Raw genomic sequence first — 17,684 nt, forward strand, 5'->3', positions numbered from 1 at the left:
AAAAAGTGTTGCTAATACAACTCGTCGTGTTTCTCCCAAGACGTTTACATTTTGGATAACATATTGGCATGAGGAATAAAGAAAAAACCCTGTTTTTGTGTCATGTTCAACTCGGAAATATTTAATTGGTTAGATATTATAAATCATGAATTTCTATTACCTTTTTCTTAGTCATTTGTGATTGCTAGATAATAAGTCAAAAAGTATGTGAACCTTGGAATTAATACATTCAAATCAATGCCATGGGGTCTTGAATAAAAACCTGGGTTAATGGAACTATTCATTAGATTACAGGAATATTAATTGGCAGTATTAATAGTAAAGAGAGGGGAAATTATATCTCATATAAAAATATGATAGAAGCAACACCTTCAATCCAGTTTACATTCAATTAATGCTTAGTCAAATTTATGAATAAGTGTGTTAATACTGTGTGTGTTTGTTTTAGTTTCTGATTACAGCACCGGTCGTGTCGGAGCTCCTCTGGTGTGTTCAGAGATCATGCTGAAGGACTGGGAGGAAGGCCAGTTCTGCTTTATTACTGTAAAGATACTGAGATTTGAAATATCATTAAATTTTGCACATTTTAATGTCTTTTTCTTTTTGTCCATAGGTGGTTATTTCAGCACAGATAAACCAAACCCACGAGGAGAGATTCTGATTGGTGGTCCCAATGTCACCATGGGTTACTATAAAAATGAGCAGAAGAATCGAGAAGACTTCTTTGTGGATGCGAACGGCCAGCGTTGGTTCTGTACCGGAGACATTGGAGAGTTTCACCCTGACGGCTGCCTCAAGATTATCGGTGTGGAGAGACGCACTTACACACAAACTTTCTTTCAAGACATAAGCCTGGTTTCACAGACAGGGTTTAGAGTAAGCCAGGATTAGGCCTTAGTTCAGTTGGTACATTTAAGTAGCTTTTATATATGTGCCTTAGAAACAAACCATGTGAAGATCAAACCAGTTGACCAAGTGGATCTCTGAGCTTGTGCGAGTGAGTGGAGGCGGGGCTAATTAGCATATTAATAGATCTGCATGTATGAAATGCGGCAAGGGTGTAGAGTTAAATTCAAGGTATTTGAGGGCATGAAGAATTTTTATAGGCGGACTTCAAGATATGTGTAAGTTGCTTTCAGTTGAAATGGCTAAAACATGCATTTTAGTCTGGGACTAGACTTAAGCATTGTCTGTGAAACCAGGCAATAAAATCTCAGAACTATTTAAGTCTTATCATAGTATTTTCTATATACATTTCTCTAAATGGTTTTGGCCTATGTGTGTAGATCGTAAGAAGGACCTGGTGAAGTTGCAAGCTGGTGAATATGTGTCTTTGGGCAAAGTGGAGGCTGTGCTCAAAAACTGCGCGTTCATCGACAACATCTGTGCTTATGCAAACAGGTGAGTGCAAACATGCACATATATACTGTGACAATTCAGCACTCATACATGCTTCATAAATAAATATTGTGTAGTGTTTTAGATGAGATGTATAAATTTTTCCCTCTCTTTACACAGTGATGAGTCTTATGTGATTGGGTTTGTGGTGCCCAATCAGAAGCAGTTAACCACCCTTGCTGCGCAGAGGGGCATCAGAGGATCATGGGAAGAGATCTGCAACCACCCAGAGATGGAGAAAGAGGTTCTACGTATCATCACCGATGCGGCTATAACAGGTCTGTCAACGACAGGGCAAAATAACAATTGTGTGGATAGGATATAGTGATTTAACTTGAAAGAAATTCATACTTTTATTCAGCATTAAATTGATCTAAAGTGACAGTAAAGGAATTTATAATGCCAAAACACTTATATTTCAAATAAATGCTGTTCATTTGAACTTTCTATTCATCAGAGAATCCTGATAAATAAGCAGATCAGCAGTTTTCAACATTGATAATAAGAAATGTTTCTTGAGCAGCAAATCAGCATATTAGAATGATTTCTGAAGGATCATGTGACACTGAAGACTGGAGTAATTTCACTGTCCCAAATAAAAAACAATTCCCCTAAAATGTCACTCAAAACTTTTGCCAAAAGATTATGCAATAGTAGCATTTTGTCATCTTTTTAAGCTTCTTGCTGTTTATTACTATGTTTGACATTTTTGGTTTGTTATTTTTTCTGATTCACAGGTAAGCTGGAGCGCTTTGAGATCCCAAAGAAAATCCGTCTGAGCGCCGAACCCTGGACGCCCGAGACGGGCCTGGTTACCGACGCCTTCAAACTCAAACGCAAGGAACTAAAAACGCATTATCAGGACGATATCGAGAGGATGTACGGCGGCAAGTGAATAAAACCAGGCGTCAGCCGGCGGTGTGATGTGGGGGGAAGGGGTTTAGGACACACCATGCCACAATGCCTATATACGGAAGAAAAAAAAAAACAACCCACAATCCTCTGCCTTCCTGCTTCCTGTGATGTTCTGCGATCAAAACGGGGACACACTTGAATTTTGGTTATGGTTTGTTGAGAGGGAACGGAGCGAAAGCGAACGCCACCTGCTGAAGCAGGTACTAAATGTACTTTTCTCAGATGATTCACAAGAGTGACTCCTGGAAAAGACACAATACAACCTACAGACTGTGAGACTTTTGGACCCCACCCACTTCTCTTCCTTTTCTCTCATTGGCTCTGTTTGGTAGACCCGCCCCCTTACATTATCCTGTAGGCAGATGCACTTGATGATTCCACCCTACTGCGAAGCGGTCACACTGAATTCTCATCTTGAGTCTATGCAGGGAAACGTTTTACAATTTGGCGGTATTTTTTGTTGCTTATTTCTTTGTTAGCTTTGACCCATTTGTTCAGACTTCATTTTTTTGGGGGATGTTTGAGGACTGATTTGTGAGCCGTGCAAGATTTGGATGTGTGTGGAATGTTTCTCTAAATGTATCTGTTACAATGTTACTTTTTCTCAAAATGGAATCTTGGCATGTGTACTTGACGTTTTGTTACTTTTGAACCTCGGCTTCTGTTGTTTACTTGTATCCAAAGGCTGTTATTGTTGCCCTGTATGAAATTAATGATGCTAGGGCACATTGAGAACTGTGTACCTAGAAAGAGCTGAAGAAAATCCTAACAATCCAGACCAGGAGAGACCTTTATTACACCAGATAGCTGTTCTAATGCGTCAAAAGCCGTTTTAATGCTGCAAAGAGAGCAGTCTTAAGCCAGAGATGTGCTCTAATACCACAGAAAGCTATATGAGTCCAATTTCACTTGCATACATTATCCAAATTTTGTGTCAGTGAGTTGGCGTCCACCCAAGTGTATGCTCCGCATTCAATATCTGGTCTGCATCTGAACAATTCGCTCCTCGTACCGCTCTGCTCACCCACGTTCCTTTACTCCTCTCTACAGGGTTTGCCTAAGGATCACACAAAATGTATGACTCCATACTTGCAGCGTATATTCCTTTGAACTCATTTTTTTTTTCTGAATTTGTAAAGCCTTTAACCTTGTTCCTTTTATACAGTGTGATGTCAGCCATTGTGTTGCATGGATGTTTTGCAAGGGAGCCAAGTGTTGAAGTGGAGTAGTTTGGGTAACATTTGTTTTCTTAAATGGCCATTTTTTTATTATATTGTGATATTGTCATCGTATGAAATGATTAGTGACTTCAGCAAAGAGGAGGCGTATGAATTTGAATGTGCAATAGACTTGTGTATTTGGAGTATACATCACATGATACGCACAGTTCGGGCCCAAGAGCATGAATGTCTCCAGCCTCTTCGATGTAACGGAAGAGACGCGTATATTCTGCTTCAGACTGTAACACGATTCCAGAACTGATGCATTATGATTCGCATTTGACTTTGCATGATTCAGGAGATGTAAACCAAACAAGCTTCGAATAAGAACATATTGTATCTCGGACATTGACAAATGTGGCATTTGCAAATACGGGGCAAATGTTTCTAAATCTGTACATTTTATTCATTATTTATGTGAAAATGTACTATATTTGTTGATTTTCAGCACTAAACATTTGTTTTGTTTTTTTTTCTTTTTTGGTTTTTATACGAGATGTTTTCTGGATTCACTTAATCTTTAGTTGTAGAAACACTCCAGCTTTACCGTCACAACATGATGCTCTTTACTGAAAGTACTTTTGTTTTATTATTGTTATTATTTTTGTTTGTCCTAAAAGGAACTGAAAGCAAATGGTGTTCCTAAACTAGACAAGTCTGCCTTTCCTGAGCTCGATGGAGGATGTTGATTGCCTTTTTTTACACAGTGGAAATTAAAAGTGGTTTATAGGAATTTATACTTTTGATTAATTTATTTTTGTCTTCAAATTCAGGGAGTGACTCATCTCCTCTTAGAGCTGCTGTACTGCTCACCTTGATTGTTCTTCATTTACATCCTGCAATGTCATTGGTTCCAGCCACAAGCAGCTGGCCAATCAGCAGTTAGTCCAGAGAGAGCTCCACCTTATTTCCATAATCTGATTGGTGTATTCATCTGTCAGTCATGACCTTGGCAACAACTAACCCAAATGAATCACAGCCAGTTATAAGCTCATGCCATCAACATTACCCACATCCTAATTGACATTCTTGAAGTCCTTGATTCAGAATGATGATTAATGTCTGCACACAGACTTATTGAGCATTTTAGACACACAAGGAGGATGTTAGGTGGATTCATTCTCTCTCCTTCTGTTGTATGCTCTGTAAATATGACTTTTAAGTCAGAAATTCAATTGCATTTAGCAGATGTACAGATGTAATACCTCCTTTAAATATGTTTAGTCTCTTACTGACCGGGTTTGGGGTCTTTTCTCCTCTGTGTTGGTGGTTAATGTCTTACAACAAGCAGGTCATAGCAAACAACTCCAATATTTATTTGTAATTTGGCCATGAAACTATGTTATACGGAATAAAGTTTCGTGAATTATGAGGGGATCTTTGAGTATTATTCATGTGCCATTATTTTTAGGAAATGATCATCAGAACGGTTCATATTCATGATTTTGTATTATTTTAAATAGATTTGTCTATACATTTATATATATAATTTTATAGAAGAACAAGTAATTTAATTTAGGTGGATCTCTTGTTATTCACCAGTAGATGTCAGTATCAGATAATTTACACCAGAGAGAATCACTCTGAAATCCATATCTACTGTACCTCTTGCCTAATGTCAAATAATAATAATAATAATAATAATGATGATGATAATATGCTTGAATGTTCCTTATTATAGCTCAGAATAGAGACTAGCCCTTGATGACTTGAGTTTTTCAAGCAACAATCGTTCATGTAAACATTTGTATGAAAAAAAATGCATTTTCTAAGCAAGATATGCCTTATTCCAAATTAAAGGGTTAGTTTACCCAAAAATGAAAATTCTGTCATTTATTACTTACCCTCATGCCGTTCCACACCCGTAGACCTTCGTTCATCTTCAGAGCACAAATTAAGATATTTTAGTTGAAATCCGATAGCTCCGTGAGGCCTTCATAGAGAGCAATGACATTTCCTCTATCAAGATCCATAAAGGTACTAAAAACATATTTGAATCGGTTCGTGTGAGTACAGTGGTTCAATATTAATGTTATAAAGCGACGAGAATATTTTTGGAGCGCCAAAAAAAAACGAAATAACGACTTATTTAGTGATTGCCGATTTCAAGACGCTTCAGGAAGCATCGGAGCATCTGATCGGAGCGCCAAAGTCACGTGATTTCAGCCGTTAGCAGTTTGACACGCGATCTGATTCATGATTCGACACCCTGATTCAGTTATGCTCCGATGCTTCATGAAGAAGTGTTTTGAAATCTGCCATAACTAAATAAGTCGTTATTTTGTTTTTGTTTTTTGGCGCTCCAAAAATATTCTCGTCACTTTATAATATATTGAACCACTGTACTCACATGAACCGATTTAAATATGTTTTAGTACCTTTATGGATCTTGAGAGAGGAAGTGTCCATTGCTCCCTATGGAGGCCTGAGGGAGCCATCGGATTTCAACTAAAATATTTTAATTTGTGTTCCGAAGATTAACGTAGTGCATTAGGCTACATCTGGGAATGCACAATGAAAATAGAGCCTATACAAGACTAGAGTCAACTAAACAAGTCAGTCCTTAGAACAAGTATTGGTGTCCATGGAAACCAAGGCCACAAGCCGACAGCGACTGTCTTTTGAGATCATCAGGAGGTGGACATGGAAGGAAACAAAGAAATTCTTAAACTTGGTGACAAGTCAGCAGAGCTTTGTGTAAGAGAAAAGAAAGTCAGTGAATGGCATTATAAAAGATGTGTTGAAAACATCAAATCAAGCATAGTTCTTTTAATTAAACAGAGTGAGTCAAGCGCTGCACACAGCTGTGGATCAGGAACAGATAAATGACCCAGCCGTGCATCAATCATGCTACATTAAACCCAATACAATCTCATGGTAACGGTTTTATGTTTTGGCGAATTGGTGGCTAATTCATATGAATCTGTACGATCTCATTGGTATGTTTTATATGATCTGCCTATGCACCAGTGGCAGGTTTGTTTAAGGGAGGACCTAAATGCATATGAATATATACAAAATCCACACTTCGTAAAATAGATTTGTTCTCCTTGAGATTGGGTTGTCAAAATTCACATACTGCTATCGCCTATAAAGAAAGAAAGAAAGAAAGAAAGAAAGAAAGAAAGAAAGAAAGAAAGAAAGAAAGATAGAAAGAAAGAAAGAAAGAAAGAAAGAAAGAAAGAAAGAAAGAAAGAAAGAAAGAAAGAAAGAAAGAAAGAAAGAAAGAAAGAAAGAAAGAAAGAAAGAAAGAAAGAAAGAAAGAAAGAAAGAAAGAAAGAAAGAAAGAAAGAAAGAAAGAAAGAAAGAAAGAAAGAAAGAAAGAAAGAAAGAAAGAAAGAAAGAAAGAAAGAAAGAAAGAAAGAAAGAAAGAAAGAAAGAAAGAAAGAAAGAAAGAAAGAAAGAAAGAAAGAAAGAAAGAAAGAAAGAAAGAAAGAAAGAAAGAAAGAAAGAAAGAAAGAAAGAAAGAAAGAAAGAAAGATAGAAAGATAGATAGATAGATAGATAGATAGATAGATAGATAGATAGATAGATAGATAGATAGATAGATAGATAGATAGATAGATAGATAGATAGATAGATAGATAGATAGATAGATAGATAGATAGATAGATAGATAGATAGATAGATAGATAGATAGATAGATAGATAGATAGATAGATAGATTAGATTAGATTAGATAGATAGATTAGATAGATAGATAGATAGATATCATATCATACTCTTGCATGGATATATTTAGGCCGACAAGCAAAAGAAGGAATTTCTATCAGAGGATCCGCTGGGAGCTTGTGGTAAACATGGATCACTGCCAAACACATCACGATTCTTCCAATTTCAATTTATTACTAATCCTCAGAATCCTCTCTCCCTCACCCTCTCTAACAGCATGTATGATTTTGTATTTATGACGTGCACTTATTGTTCCAATCAGGCCTTAATGAACATTGCGGTATCCACAAATCCTTTACTGTTCAATAAAACCCCATTATTAAAAAATCATGTGCATAAAACTCAGCAAGTCAATGGTATGGATCACTGTCAGTGTCTTAGTCCTCCTTTACACAAACACACATACTGTATATACAGTCGGGTCCAAAAGTCTGAGGATATGTATGAACATACGTTAAATGTTATTTAATAACTGGTATTTAAAAATTGTGTTTAAGTTGATTTACAGTAGAAGGAATATGAGAGTGTCTTAGTATTTGGTTTGTCCTCTTATTTTAATGACAGAATATTTCATTTTCTATTTCTCATTTTTCTTTGTTTTATTTATTTTTTTAATAAATCTAAAATGTTCTGTTCATTGTGTGTGTGTGTGTGCGTGTGCGTGTGCGAGAGAGAGAGAGAGAGAGAGAGAGAGAGAGAGAGAGAGAGCAGACCGACTGTCAGGATGTGTTTGTTGTTCTCCATCTGTGACACTGGCAGTGAGAGATGAAGAATGACAAATCAGAAAAAAGCAATAAGCAAAATAATCATCAGGGGAAAATGAGGGAAACCTTAGATTGACACCCACACAGACAAACAAATGTATCTATGAAAGATGGACAAAGAAAAATGAGAAATAGAAAATGAAATTATTCATTAAAATAAAAGAGGACAAACCAAATGCTAAGACATTCTCATATTCATATTCTACTGTAAATCAACTTGTCACTCAAATTATGTTGATAATACAAGAATATATATATTTTTAAAGGGGACATTACATCTTGTAAAAGGGGCATTATAAGTCTCTGGTTTCCCCAGAAAGTGTCTGTGAAGTTTCAGCTCAAAATACTCCACAGATCATTTATTATAGCTTGTCAAATTTGCCCCTATTTGGGTGTGAGCAGTTCTTGTGTCACTTAAAATATGCTGTTTTTGTGTGTGTCCCTTTAAATGCAGATTTAACTGCATTGAAATAACAGTTCGTGCTTTGGTTGCTCAACAACAACAAAGCTGGAGAATCTCACGCAGACAAAATGAGGATTGTCAGTAACGGTGTTCAGCCTTACACTGTTCAAACGGGAGTCGGACACTGATGGAGAGACTCATGAAGTTACAACTCTTAGAATGCATCTGGACGTTTCTGAACGGTTAATGGATAAATTTATGTAGTTGTTGTGGAGTTGATTCTTGTTTGTAAAGCAGTCCTACATAACATGACCTTGTGGCAACAAAACTCTACTACAACAACTCTTCCTCTTCTCTAAAGCAGCCCAACATGAGCTCACCCCCTTAGTTGCATGTTCCCAGGGGCGGGGTTTATGTAAATTTCGGAGTTTGTGATTTCACTAACCCAGGAAGAAGCTTGTTGTAGTCCCTACCAGCCGTTTGCTGTAGTCCTTAAAAAGTGATTTCTGTAAAAGAAAATATCTCCCTTTGCATTGAACTTTGAGTATCGTAACTTTGCAGATGTTGTTTATGCTCAAACAGCAACATTTACACACTAACTAAAGTTAAAAAAGTGAAATGCAAGGACCCCTTTAAATACCAGTTATTAAATAACATTTAATAAAAAAAAAAATTATTTTCATACATGTCCTGAGACTTTTGGACCCCACTGTATGTGTGTGTCATATATAAGACATATATATGACAAAGAATATAAATAGTATTTTTAGTATTTCATAACTTTAAACTACAGCAGCAGTTGGTGTAAGACTGTATTCTGGTGGAGTGAATAAGTGTGAGTGTGGTTCACGTAAACCCTACATTATGGGGAAAAAATGTCCCCACAAAGATGGCAATATCCAAAATCCTTGACATTTTTTTGTCCCCATGAGGAAAACAGCTAATATTTCATACTAAATATATTATATTTTTTTGAAAATGAAATGCAGAATGTTTTCTGTGGTGGGTAGGTTTATGGAACATAATATACAGTTTAAAAATCATTATGTCTATGGAAAGTCCCCATAAAACATTGAAACCCAATGTGTGTGTGTGTGTGCGTAGAGGGAGATATTGATATGTCTGGTATATGAGTCATCACTGGGATATATTTATAGCCCCTCCACCAAGATAGATAGAGAAAGAGAGAGAGAGCGGTAGAGAGAGGAAGGGAGGTGTCAGCGGGCAGCTCTATGTACATGTGGGAAGGGAAGATCTAATGAGAAACTCACTGTGTGGTCAAACTCTGGCACTTTTAGCACTGTGACAGGGCTGTCACCTCTTTCCCCTATGTACAGGCCTCCTCTGGCTCTCTCAGATGTAGAGCTGGATGATTTTAATGAACAGAGAGACTCCAACTGCGCTTCGCTATGCAAGCAAAGGTCATTTTCCTGTGTTTTCCCCTCAGTGCTCAGTGTTTTTCTCAGAACGGTGATTCATTAAAGGTGTGAAAACGTTCTGAACTCTTTTTCATGAAACCCCACACATACATAAACACAAAATTATGCAGTTGCTTGGCTCATTTCTTGACTGTTTATAATTATAACCATATCTGCGATGTTCTGTATGAGGAATCTAATTCGCACAATCTGCCACAATAACAACAGTGTGTTCATGCTGGTTACGCGTGGGCTAGAGGGAGTGTCGTAGCCAGAGATTTACAAAAAACTCAATACAACAAATATAAAGTACATCCAATTAATCAGTCTCTAACCTGCTGAAATGACTAGCCAATAGTGAAAATCCATGCTGGTTTAATTTACAAAAAAGTCAACATTGGCTCATTGGAAAAAAAAACATGCTTCTACGTCGATTTTTGCTAAACTCCAAAAACATGCCAGTTCTTACAATTCACTGCAGTTTCCAACTGAAACAAACAGTGATGGCAGTAAAACACCAACAACATTTATTCCTTTTCACACAAATTATGATTATGTGGCAGATTATCGATATATTTTTCCACCTGGTTCCTTGCACAGTACTATGTTGTGACTTCAAAACACTTTTACCATCATGCATGATTTGTAAACTAATACATTTTGATGTTTGCATTATACAACCAGCTCCATGTGGCTCTTATGCAAGATGCAATGTAATATAACGCAGAAATGTTGCTACAGGCACGTTTTTCCAATAATCCTGGGTTATAAAAGTAGTTTGGTACTAGTGTATTTTTTGGACTTGGTTCCACAGTTTTTGGACACAACCAAGATGGTATTATCATAGTATTCCAGCCTTACAGTACCATATAAATGCTATGGTATATGTAACCCCTCAGGTCCTACCCGGGTCTCCGGCATGGGAGGCGGGCACACTAACAGGGAGGCTAAAGACTGTAGCCTCTAACGTCAGTTGCTAGTGCGCCTCTTGGAGTGAGGTTTATCTTCACAGCTCTTACTAGCTGGCCTCCGTGACACTCACCCCCTAAACCTCTCTCCCATCTGGGTCACGGCAGCTGAGCAATATGGCACTGACATCTTGGAAACCAAGTGCACAGTAGTGAGCATTAAGTGGAGCCGCGATATCAAGGCCCCGCCCACACTCCCGCAGAATCAGTTAGTACAGGTTACTGCAGAATAACTCATTATGTTTGTGTGAGATAAACAGAAATGTAGAAATCTCCAATCTCCTCACAAAAATACTGAAAAAAGCCTGTTGGTGCCTCAGTGACTACTTCGTTCAGAGAATCTGTCAATCTCAGCATCACACCCCCGTTTTTATAGCATCAGATAACTAACTAAAACCAAACTTATTTTAACACTTGAACTTACATCAGCATGATAAAATCTACCTAAAATGACAGAAACCATCTTTTGGGGGAAAAAAATTGTATTTGAAGTTTAAAGGTGCCCTAGAATTAAAAATTGAATTTATCTTGGCATAGTTGAATAACAAGAGTTCAGTACATGGAAATGACATACAGTGAATCTCAAACTCCATTTTTTCCTCCTTCTTATATAAATCTCATTTGTTTAAAAGACCTACGACGAACAGGCGAAACTCAACATAACACTGACTGTTACGTAACAGTCGGGGTGTACGCCCCCAATATTTGCATATGCCAGCTCATGTTCAAGGCATTACACAAGGGCAGCCAGTATTAACGTCTGGATCTGTGCACAGCTGAATCATCAGACTAGGTAAGCAAGCAAGGACAACAGCGAAAAATGGCAGATGGAGCGATAATAACTGACATGATCCATGATATCATGATATTTTTAGTTATATTTGTGAATTGTCTTTCTAAATGTTTTGTTAGCATGTTGCTAATGTACTGTTAAATGTGGTTAAAGTTACCATCGTTTCTTACTGTATTCACGGAGACAAGAGCCGTCGCTATTTTCATTATTAAACACTTGCAGTCTGTATAATTCATAAACACAACTTCATTCTTTATAAATCTCTCCAACAGTGTGTAATGTTAGCTTTAGCCACGGAGCACTATCAAACTCATTCAGAATCAAATATAAAGATCCAAATAAATACTATACTTACGCGATTAGACATGTTGCATGACGAACACTTTGTAAAGATCCATTTTGAGGGTTATATTAGCTGTGTGAACTTTGTTTATGCTGTTTAAGGCAAGCGCGAGCTCCGTGGGCGGGGAGAGTGAGCATTTAAAGGGGCCGCAGCCTAAATCGGCTCATATTTAATGATGCCCCAAAATAGGCAGTTAAAATAATCTATGGGGTATTTTGAGCTGAAACTTCACAGACACATTCAGGGTACACCTTAGACTTATATTACATCTTTTAAAAAGACGTTCTACTGCACTTTTAATAATTTGATTGCTTAGTTTGTCTCACGTCCTATTAGATTACATGGAGAGGGCAGGGTTTAGAGTCGGTTATTGTAAGTGCTTGTAAACAGTCAAGAATGAAAACGGAACAGTACAGTATCAGTATATTGGATCCATGCATTATGTCTTAAAGCGACAGCAGCCTAATATTCCTGCTGCTGTCTGTGTTTTTAATGTTAATCAAACAACAAAAGACTCGCTGCAAAAAATCACTCACTGCTCTTGACTAAATAACTTTTGTAACTTTAATAATGATTCATTTATATTGAATTTACACAGTGAAGACGATGCTGCAGTCAACCCTTTAAAGGTACATATGATTACTTATTCAATTTTTGTAATCTACCTAATCTGTATCTAACTACTATTAGATCTACCTGAAAAGGTTTTTACCTGATATGGCAATATATTTTATATATTTATATTTTCATATTTTATTTATATAGAATTGTTTTATTTGCATTGTTCTTGCATTCCATGTAAAAAGTCTGGTGAGTAAAATAAAAAATGTACTAGCCAATGGCGACCCAAGCTTAAGTGTGTCCATAGAGGGTTGACAGGACAGTTTTGAGTGTCATTATTTGTCTGGAGCTGGTGTGCTGCTGGCGACTAACAACCGACTCTTTTTATTTGTTCATCCTTATTGTTAATTCATTATTTTCACTTTATTTTGCCTTCACTTCAGCTATGATAAAGAGACATCCACTCTAGTTGTGTGTTTGTGAATTTTGGGATGGAGCAATGAAGAGAGGAGTGTGTAATTTTGGGTTGATTTCAAATATCAGCAGTGTTTCTCAGAAATTGCTCACTGCACCTTTAAACTTATGGTCTCAAAAGTGAATTAAAATGCTTGGGGGGAACATCAGCTTCTAAAATACAATACTACTTATTCACAATATCAGTGTAGCTGTACCAACTCAAAATATCTTAAATACTGTACCATCTGCTGGAATACTTTCCTTAATGCTTTAATATTTTCCCGAATGCTGCTCAAAAAGGCGACAAACTGTGCCAGGACGAAGCAGATGGTGTTGGGCTTATCACAGCTGGTGAATGTGGCAGCTAACCTAACACATCTGACCACCGAATATGCTGGTAATTCGAAAAAAGCACAAGGTCACCATCACATGTGGTCGTTTGGACATTTCAATGCTCCAAAGAGTTCTGAAAGGCACAGAACAGAATAGAGAACGTAGGAGACTGCAAGAGAGGCGGAAAGACTAGGAGAAACCGGCTGACGTCAATGTCCATTTCTCCTCATTAGGGATACTGATGTATTGTTAAAAGATAGAAAAATGAAAAGAGCCTCCGCTCCACACGTAAGAGGATACGTCATTCAGACCCATGAGTCAGAGAAAGGTGAAGGAGTTTGGAGGGAGGAGAGGGAGAGAGAGACTGACTGAATGAATGAATGAATGAATGAAGGAGAAATGGCTAATAATAAAGAAGACTAAAGTCATAGCAAAATAAACAAGAAAACACAAAGGTGGGTTAGGATCTTCACAGATGTGCATAATAAAACGGTCCATATGAATTGGTGGGTCACAACCCAAAAATGGGAATAGCAGGACAAAAACAGTAAATTATAAAATGAATAAAAAAAATAAAAAAACTGTAAAAAATTAATATGTTTTCATAATTTTGTATAAATGCAAATAATACTTATAAATAAAATAATCTATGGAATTATTATTAATTAAAAAAAACTATTTTGCATAAGTGCACATAATAAAACTATAAATAAAATACAAAATAATAAATTATTATTATTAATGATTTTTAATTTTTTATTTAAATGAAATTATAAAAAACTAAAATAAAATTATTATTGCTTTAAAATTATATTTTTATTTATAATCATAATAAAATTAATAATACAAAAATAATACAATTATATTTTAAAAATAAGTGTAAATAATGCAATTATAAATAAAATAGACAATCAAAGTTTGTTACTTTTTTATATAATTAGAATTTTCATAATTTTATAACTAATATTTTTATTGCACAAATTAATTTATTTAAATTATTTCATATAAAATGTAAAAAAAAATATTATTGCTTTAAAATTATATATTTATTTATAATTATAATAATATAATTAATACAATACAAAAATAATATAATTGTATTTAAAAATTTTCAAATAATGCAATTATAAATAAAATAGACAATCATAAAATGTATCACTTTTTTATATAATTAGAATTTGTATACCAATATTATTGCGCACTTTAATTTATTTAAATCAAATTATAAAAACTAAAAAAAAAATATTATTTCTTTAAAATTCTATTTTTATTTTTAATTATAATAATATACTAGAAATATATTATTATAATATATAATGCAAATATTATAAATTATAAATAAAATAAACAAAAAAATACATATTATATTTTTATAATATTAGATTTTTTTTTTTTTTATTACTAACCAATTATGTTATTGCGCCTTTGAGGTAATTAAAAGCACCTAGTCACTATATTCTGTTGTGGTGTGACAAAAACAACAAAATATAATCAGTGTAAGAAATGGGTTTGGAACATGAGGGTGACTACATTACATCATTTACTTTTTTGGTGAACTATTTCCTATAGTTCAAGCATTTCAAGCATTAACACCAAGGTCATGAATTCGACCCTTCTCGCCCCCTCCTGTTCTCCTCAGGAGCTTGTTTTTAGAACAGAATTGTTATAAACGAACCCGTTTGTTTTATCGCACAAAATATGCCTCATTAGGTGAGTGAGAGAGAACAAGAGACAGATAGAAAGGAAGAGAAACAAATGACGGATAAACGATAGTCTTCCCATCCTGCCACACACGTAGCCTCTCACTTCAACACTCACAGAACAAGTGAACAAGAGAGATGAGTGAAAGACGTAAAGCAGAAGATCACCATGGAGACAAGGAGTCAAGCAAGATGGAAAAAATAGGGAGGGGGAGAGAGATTAAGGGGCAGAACTGGCCTTTAGACAACCATAGAGACATTATAGTGCCTCCCATTGACAAATCACAAATGAGATCTCCTCAAAGAAACAGACCCTATTTACTTCAACAAGTCATCATGTTCATAGCACAAACAATGCAGGTTATTTGTTACTTATCGCTTGTTACCGCTTATCTATACTAAAACCATTCATTCTATTAATGTAGCTGAACTGAAGCAGCCCAGAGCTTTGAGAATACAACAGTTTCGTAAACTGACAGTTTGAGTTGAGATTATATGCTTGGCCTGTTCTGAAGGCTGTTGATTTGATTCGGCTCAATGAAAGCATCAGTTACCCAGAGCTGTGTTCAGTATTCTGGGATGGGCTGACAGCACAGAGGAGGGAGGGAGGGAGGGAGAAGAGGATGAATGTCAATGAGAATAGAAAGGGAGGGCTGCATCGTCTCACTGCTGTCATTCTCATAAATACAAGCAATGAAATCTATCAGTCAATTAATTCTTTTACATTCTGTGTCCCTATGCTGCTCCTCGCTTCCATCTCTCTGTCTCTTTCTGGTTTGCCATTTCTCCTTATCTCTGGTTGCTGGGGAGATTGACAGCGGCGTTGTGTGGTTCCTGGAATCTCAATCAAGGGCTGTAATTCCAGAGTCAACAGAAACCAACAGACACTTCAGTGGCCCTCGATACCCAGCAGTCTGTGTGTCATGGAGTGATTATAACTCCATGATGACTCATAGATCATAGATGTTTGTTTTTGTGCATTAGTATACCACACTTTGCAACAGGATGGCCGTTTTATATCGCTCAATAAGATAAGAGATGTTGGTGGAAATCATTTCAGAGGTAGAGCAATGTATTACACAAGACCTGGAGAATACAGGCTTTTAAAGGGATAGTTCACCCAAAAATGAAAATTTTGCTGTTAATTTACTCACCTTCAGTCCATCCAAGATGAATGTGACTTTTTTCTTCAATAGAAATGAAAAATCGATTATATGAATCACAGTGTCAGCTAAAAATCATCTGCTTTACGTTTGCCAAGGCTATGGATTAGAGGTAAAATGTTGTAACTAATGTTCAGTTTCTTGCATAGACTGATTGTTTCGCTTCTTAAGACCTCAATGTATTGTCAGGAGCTGCTGATATTCATTTTGTTTTGTCTGCGAATGTTTTTTTGAATCTCAAAGTGACGGTATCCATTGACTTCCATTACATGAATCACTGAGGACCACGGATTCAGCTAAAAATCATCTTCTTTACGTTTGCCAAGGCTGTGGATTAAAAGTAAAAATGTTGTAACTAATGTTCAGTTTCTTGTATAGACTGATTGTTTTGCTTCTTAAAGGATTAGTTCACTTTCAAATTAAAATGTCCTGATAATTTACTCACCCCCATGTCATCCAAGATGTTCATGTCTTTCTTTCTTCAGTCGAAAAGAAATTAAAGTTTTTGATGAAAACATTCCAGAATTTTTTTCCATATAGTGGACTTCAATTGAGCCCAAACGGCTGAAGGTGAAAATTAGAGTTAACAGCGATCCAAGACAAGAAATAATAGAGAAACCATCGCTCATTTTCTAAAATATTTTTTAAAAATTATACGTTTTTAACAATAAATGCTCATCTTGAACTAGCTCTCTTCTTCTTCTACTCTATTTGAATTCCAGCAGTATAGACACTGCTAGGTGTATTACTGCCCTCCACAGGTCAAAGTTTGAACTAAATTATCATATACAATATGCTAGTGCAAGTATATAACAATTAGTTCAGACTTTAACCTGTGGAGGGCAGTAATACTCTTAGCAGAGTCTACACTGCCGGAATTCAAATAGAGAAGAAGAAGAGAGATATTTCAAGATGAGCATTTATGGTTAAAAAGTATTATTTATTTTTTTTTAATTAGAAAATGAGAGATGGTTTCTTTAGAAAAGACACGTATTCCTCGTCTGGGATCGTGTAGAACGCTTTGAAGCTGCACTGAAACTGTAATTTTGACCTTCAACTGCCATTGAAGTCCACTATATGGAGAAAAATCCTGGAATGTTTTCATCAAAAACCTTAATTTCTTTTCGACTGAAGAAAGAAAGACAAGAACATCTTGGATGACATGGGGGTTGGTACATTATCAGGAAATTTTAATTTGAAAGTGAACTAATCCTTTAAGACCTCAGTGTATCGTCAGGAGCCGCAGGTATTAATTTTTTGTCATTATATATTTTTTTTAATCTCAAAGTGACAGCACCCATTGACTTCCATTATATGAATCACAGAGGACCACGGTTTCAGCTAAAAATCTTCGATACATTTGCCAAGGCTGTGGATTAGAGGTAAAATGTTGTAACTAATGTTCAGTTTCTTGCATAGACCAATCGTTTCACTTCTAAAGACCTCAATGTATTGTCAGGAGCTGCAGATATTAATTTTGTTTTGTCTGCATATGTTTTTTTGAATCTCAAAGTGACGGCACCCATTGACTTCCATTATATGAATCACAGAGGACCACGGTTTCAGCTAAAAATCTT

General features: G+C 36.0%; 1 protein-coding gene across 2 annotated transcripts in view; it reads left to right on the top strand.

Annotated features, from left to right (window-relative positions):
• The window catches only part of acsl3b (acyl-CoA synthetase long chain family member 3b), a 30,763-nt gene extending 25,581 nt beyond the window's left edge, over positions 1–5,182 (top strand). For both annotated transcript variants that reach the window (XM_067362797.1, XM_067362798.1), the window contains exons 13-17: positions 449–523; positions 614–805; positions 1,287–1,401; positions 1,519–1,676; positions 2,136–5,182. In XM_067362797.1, the coding sequence (XP_067218898.1) occupies positions 449–523; positions 614–805; positions 1,287–1,401; positions 1,519–1,676; positions 2,136–2,293 (698 nt within the window). In that variant the 3' untranslated portion in view covers positions 2,294–5,182. The remainder of the gene's footprint in view (positions 1–448; positions 524–613; positions 806–1,286; positions 1,402–1,518; positions 1,677–2,135) is intronic.
• The last annotated feature ends 12,502 nt before the right edge of the window (positions 5,183–17,684 follow it).

The sequence above is a fragment of the Chanodichthys erythropterus genome, chromosome 16 (genome assembly GCF_024489055.1).
Source record: "Chanodichthys erythropterus isolate Z2021 chromosome 16, ASM2448905v1, whole genome shotgun sequence".
Classification (NCBI taxonomy): domain Eukaryota; kingdom Metazoa; phylum Chordata; class Actinopteri; order Cypriniformes; family Xenocyprididae; genus Chanodichthys; species Chanodichthys erythropterus.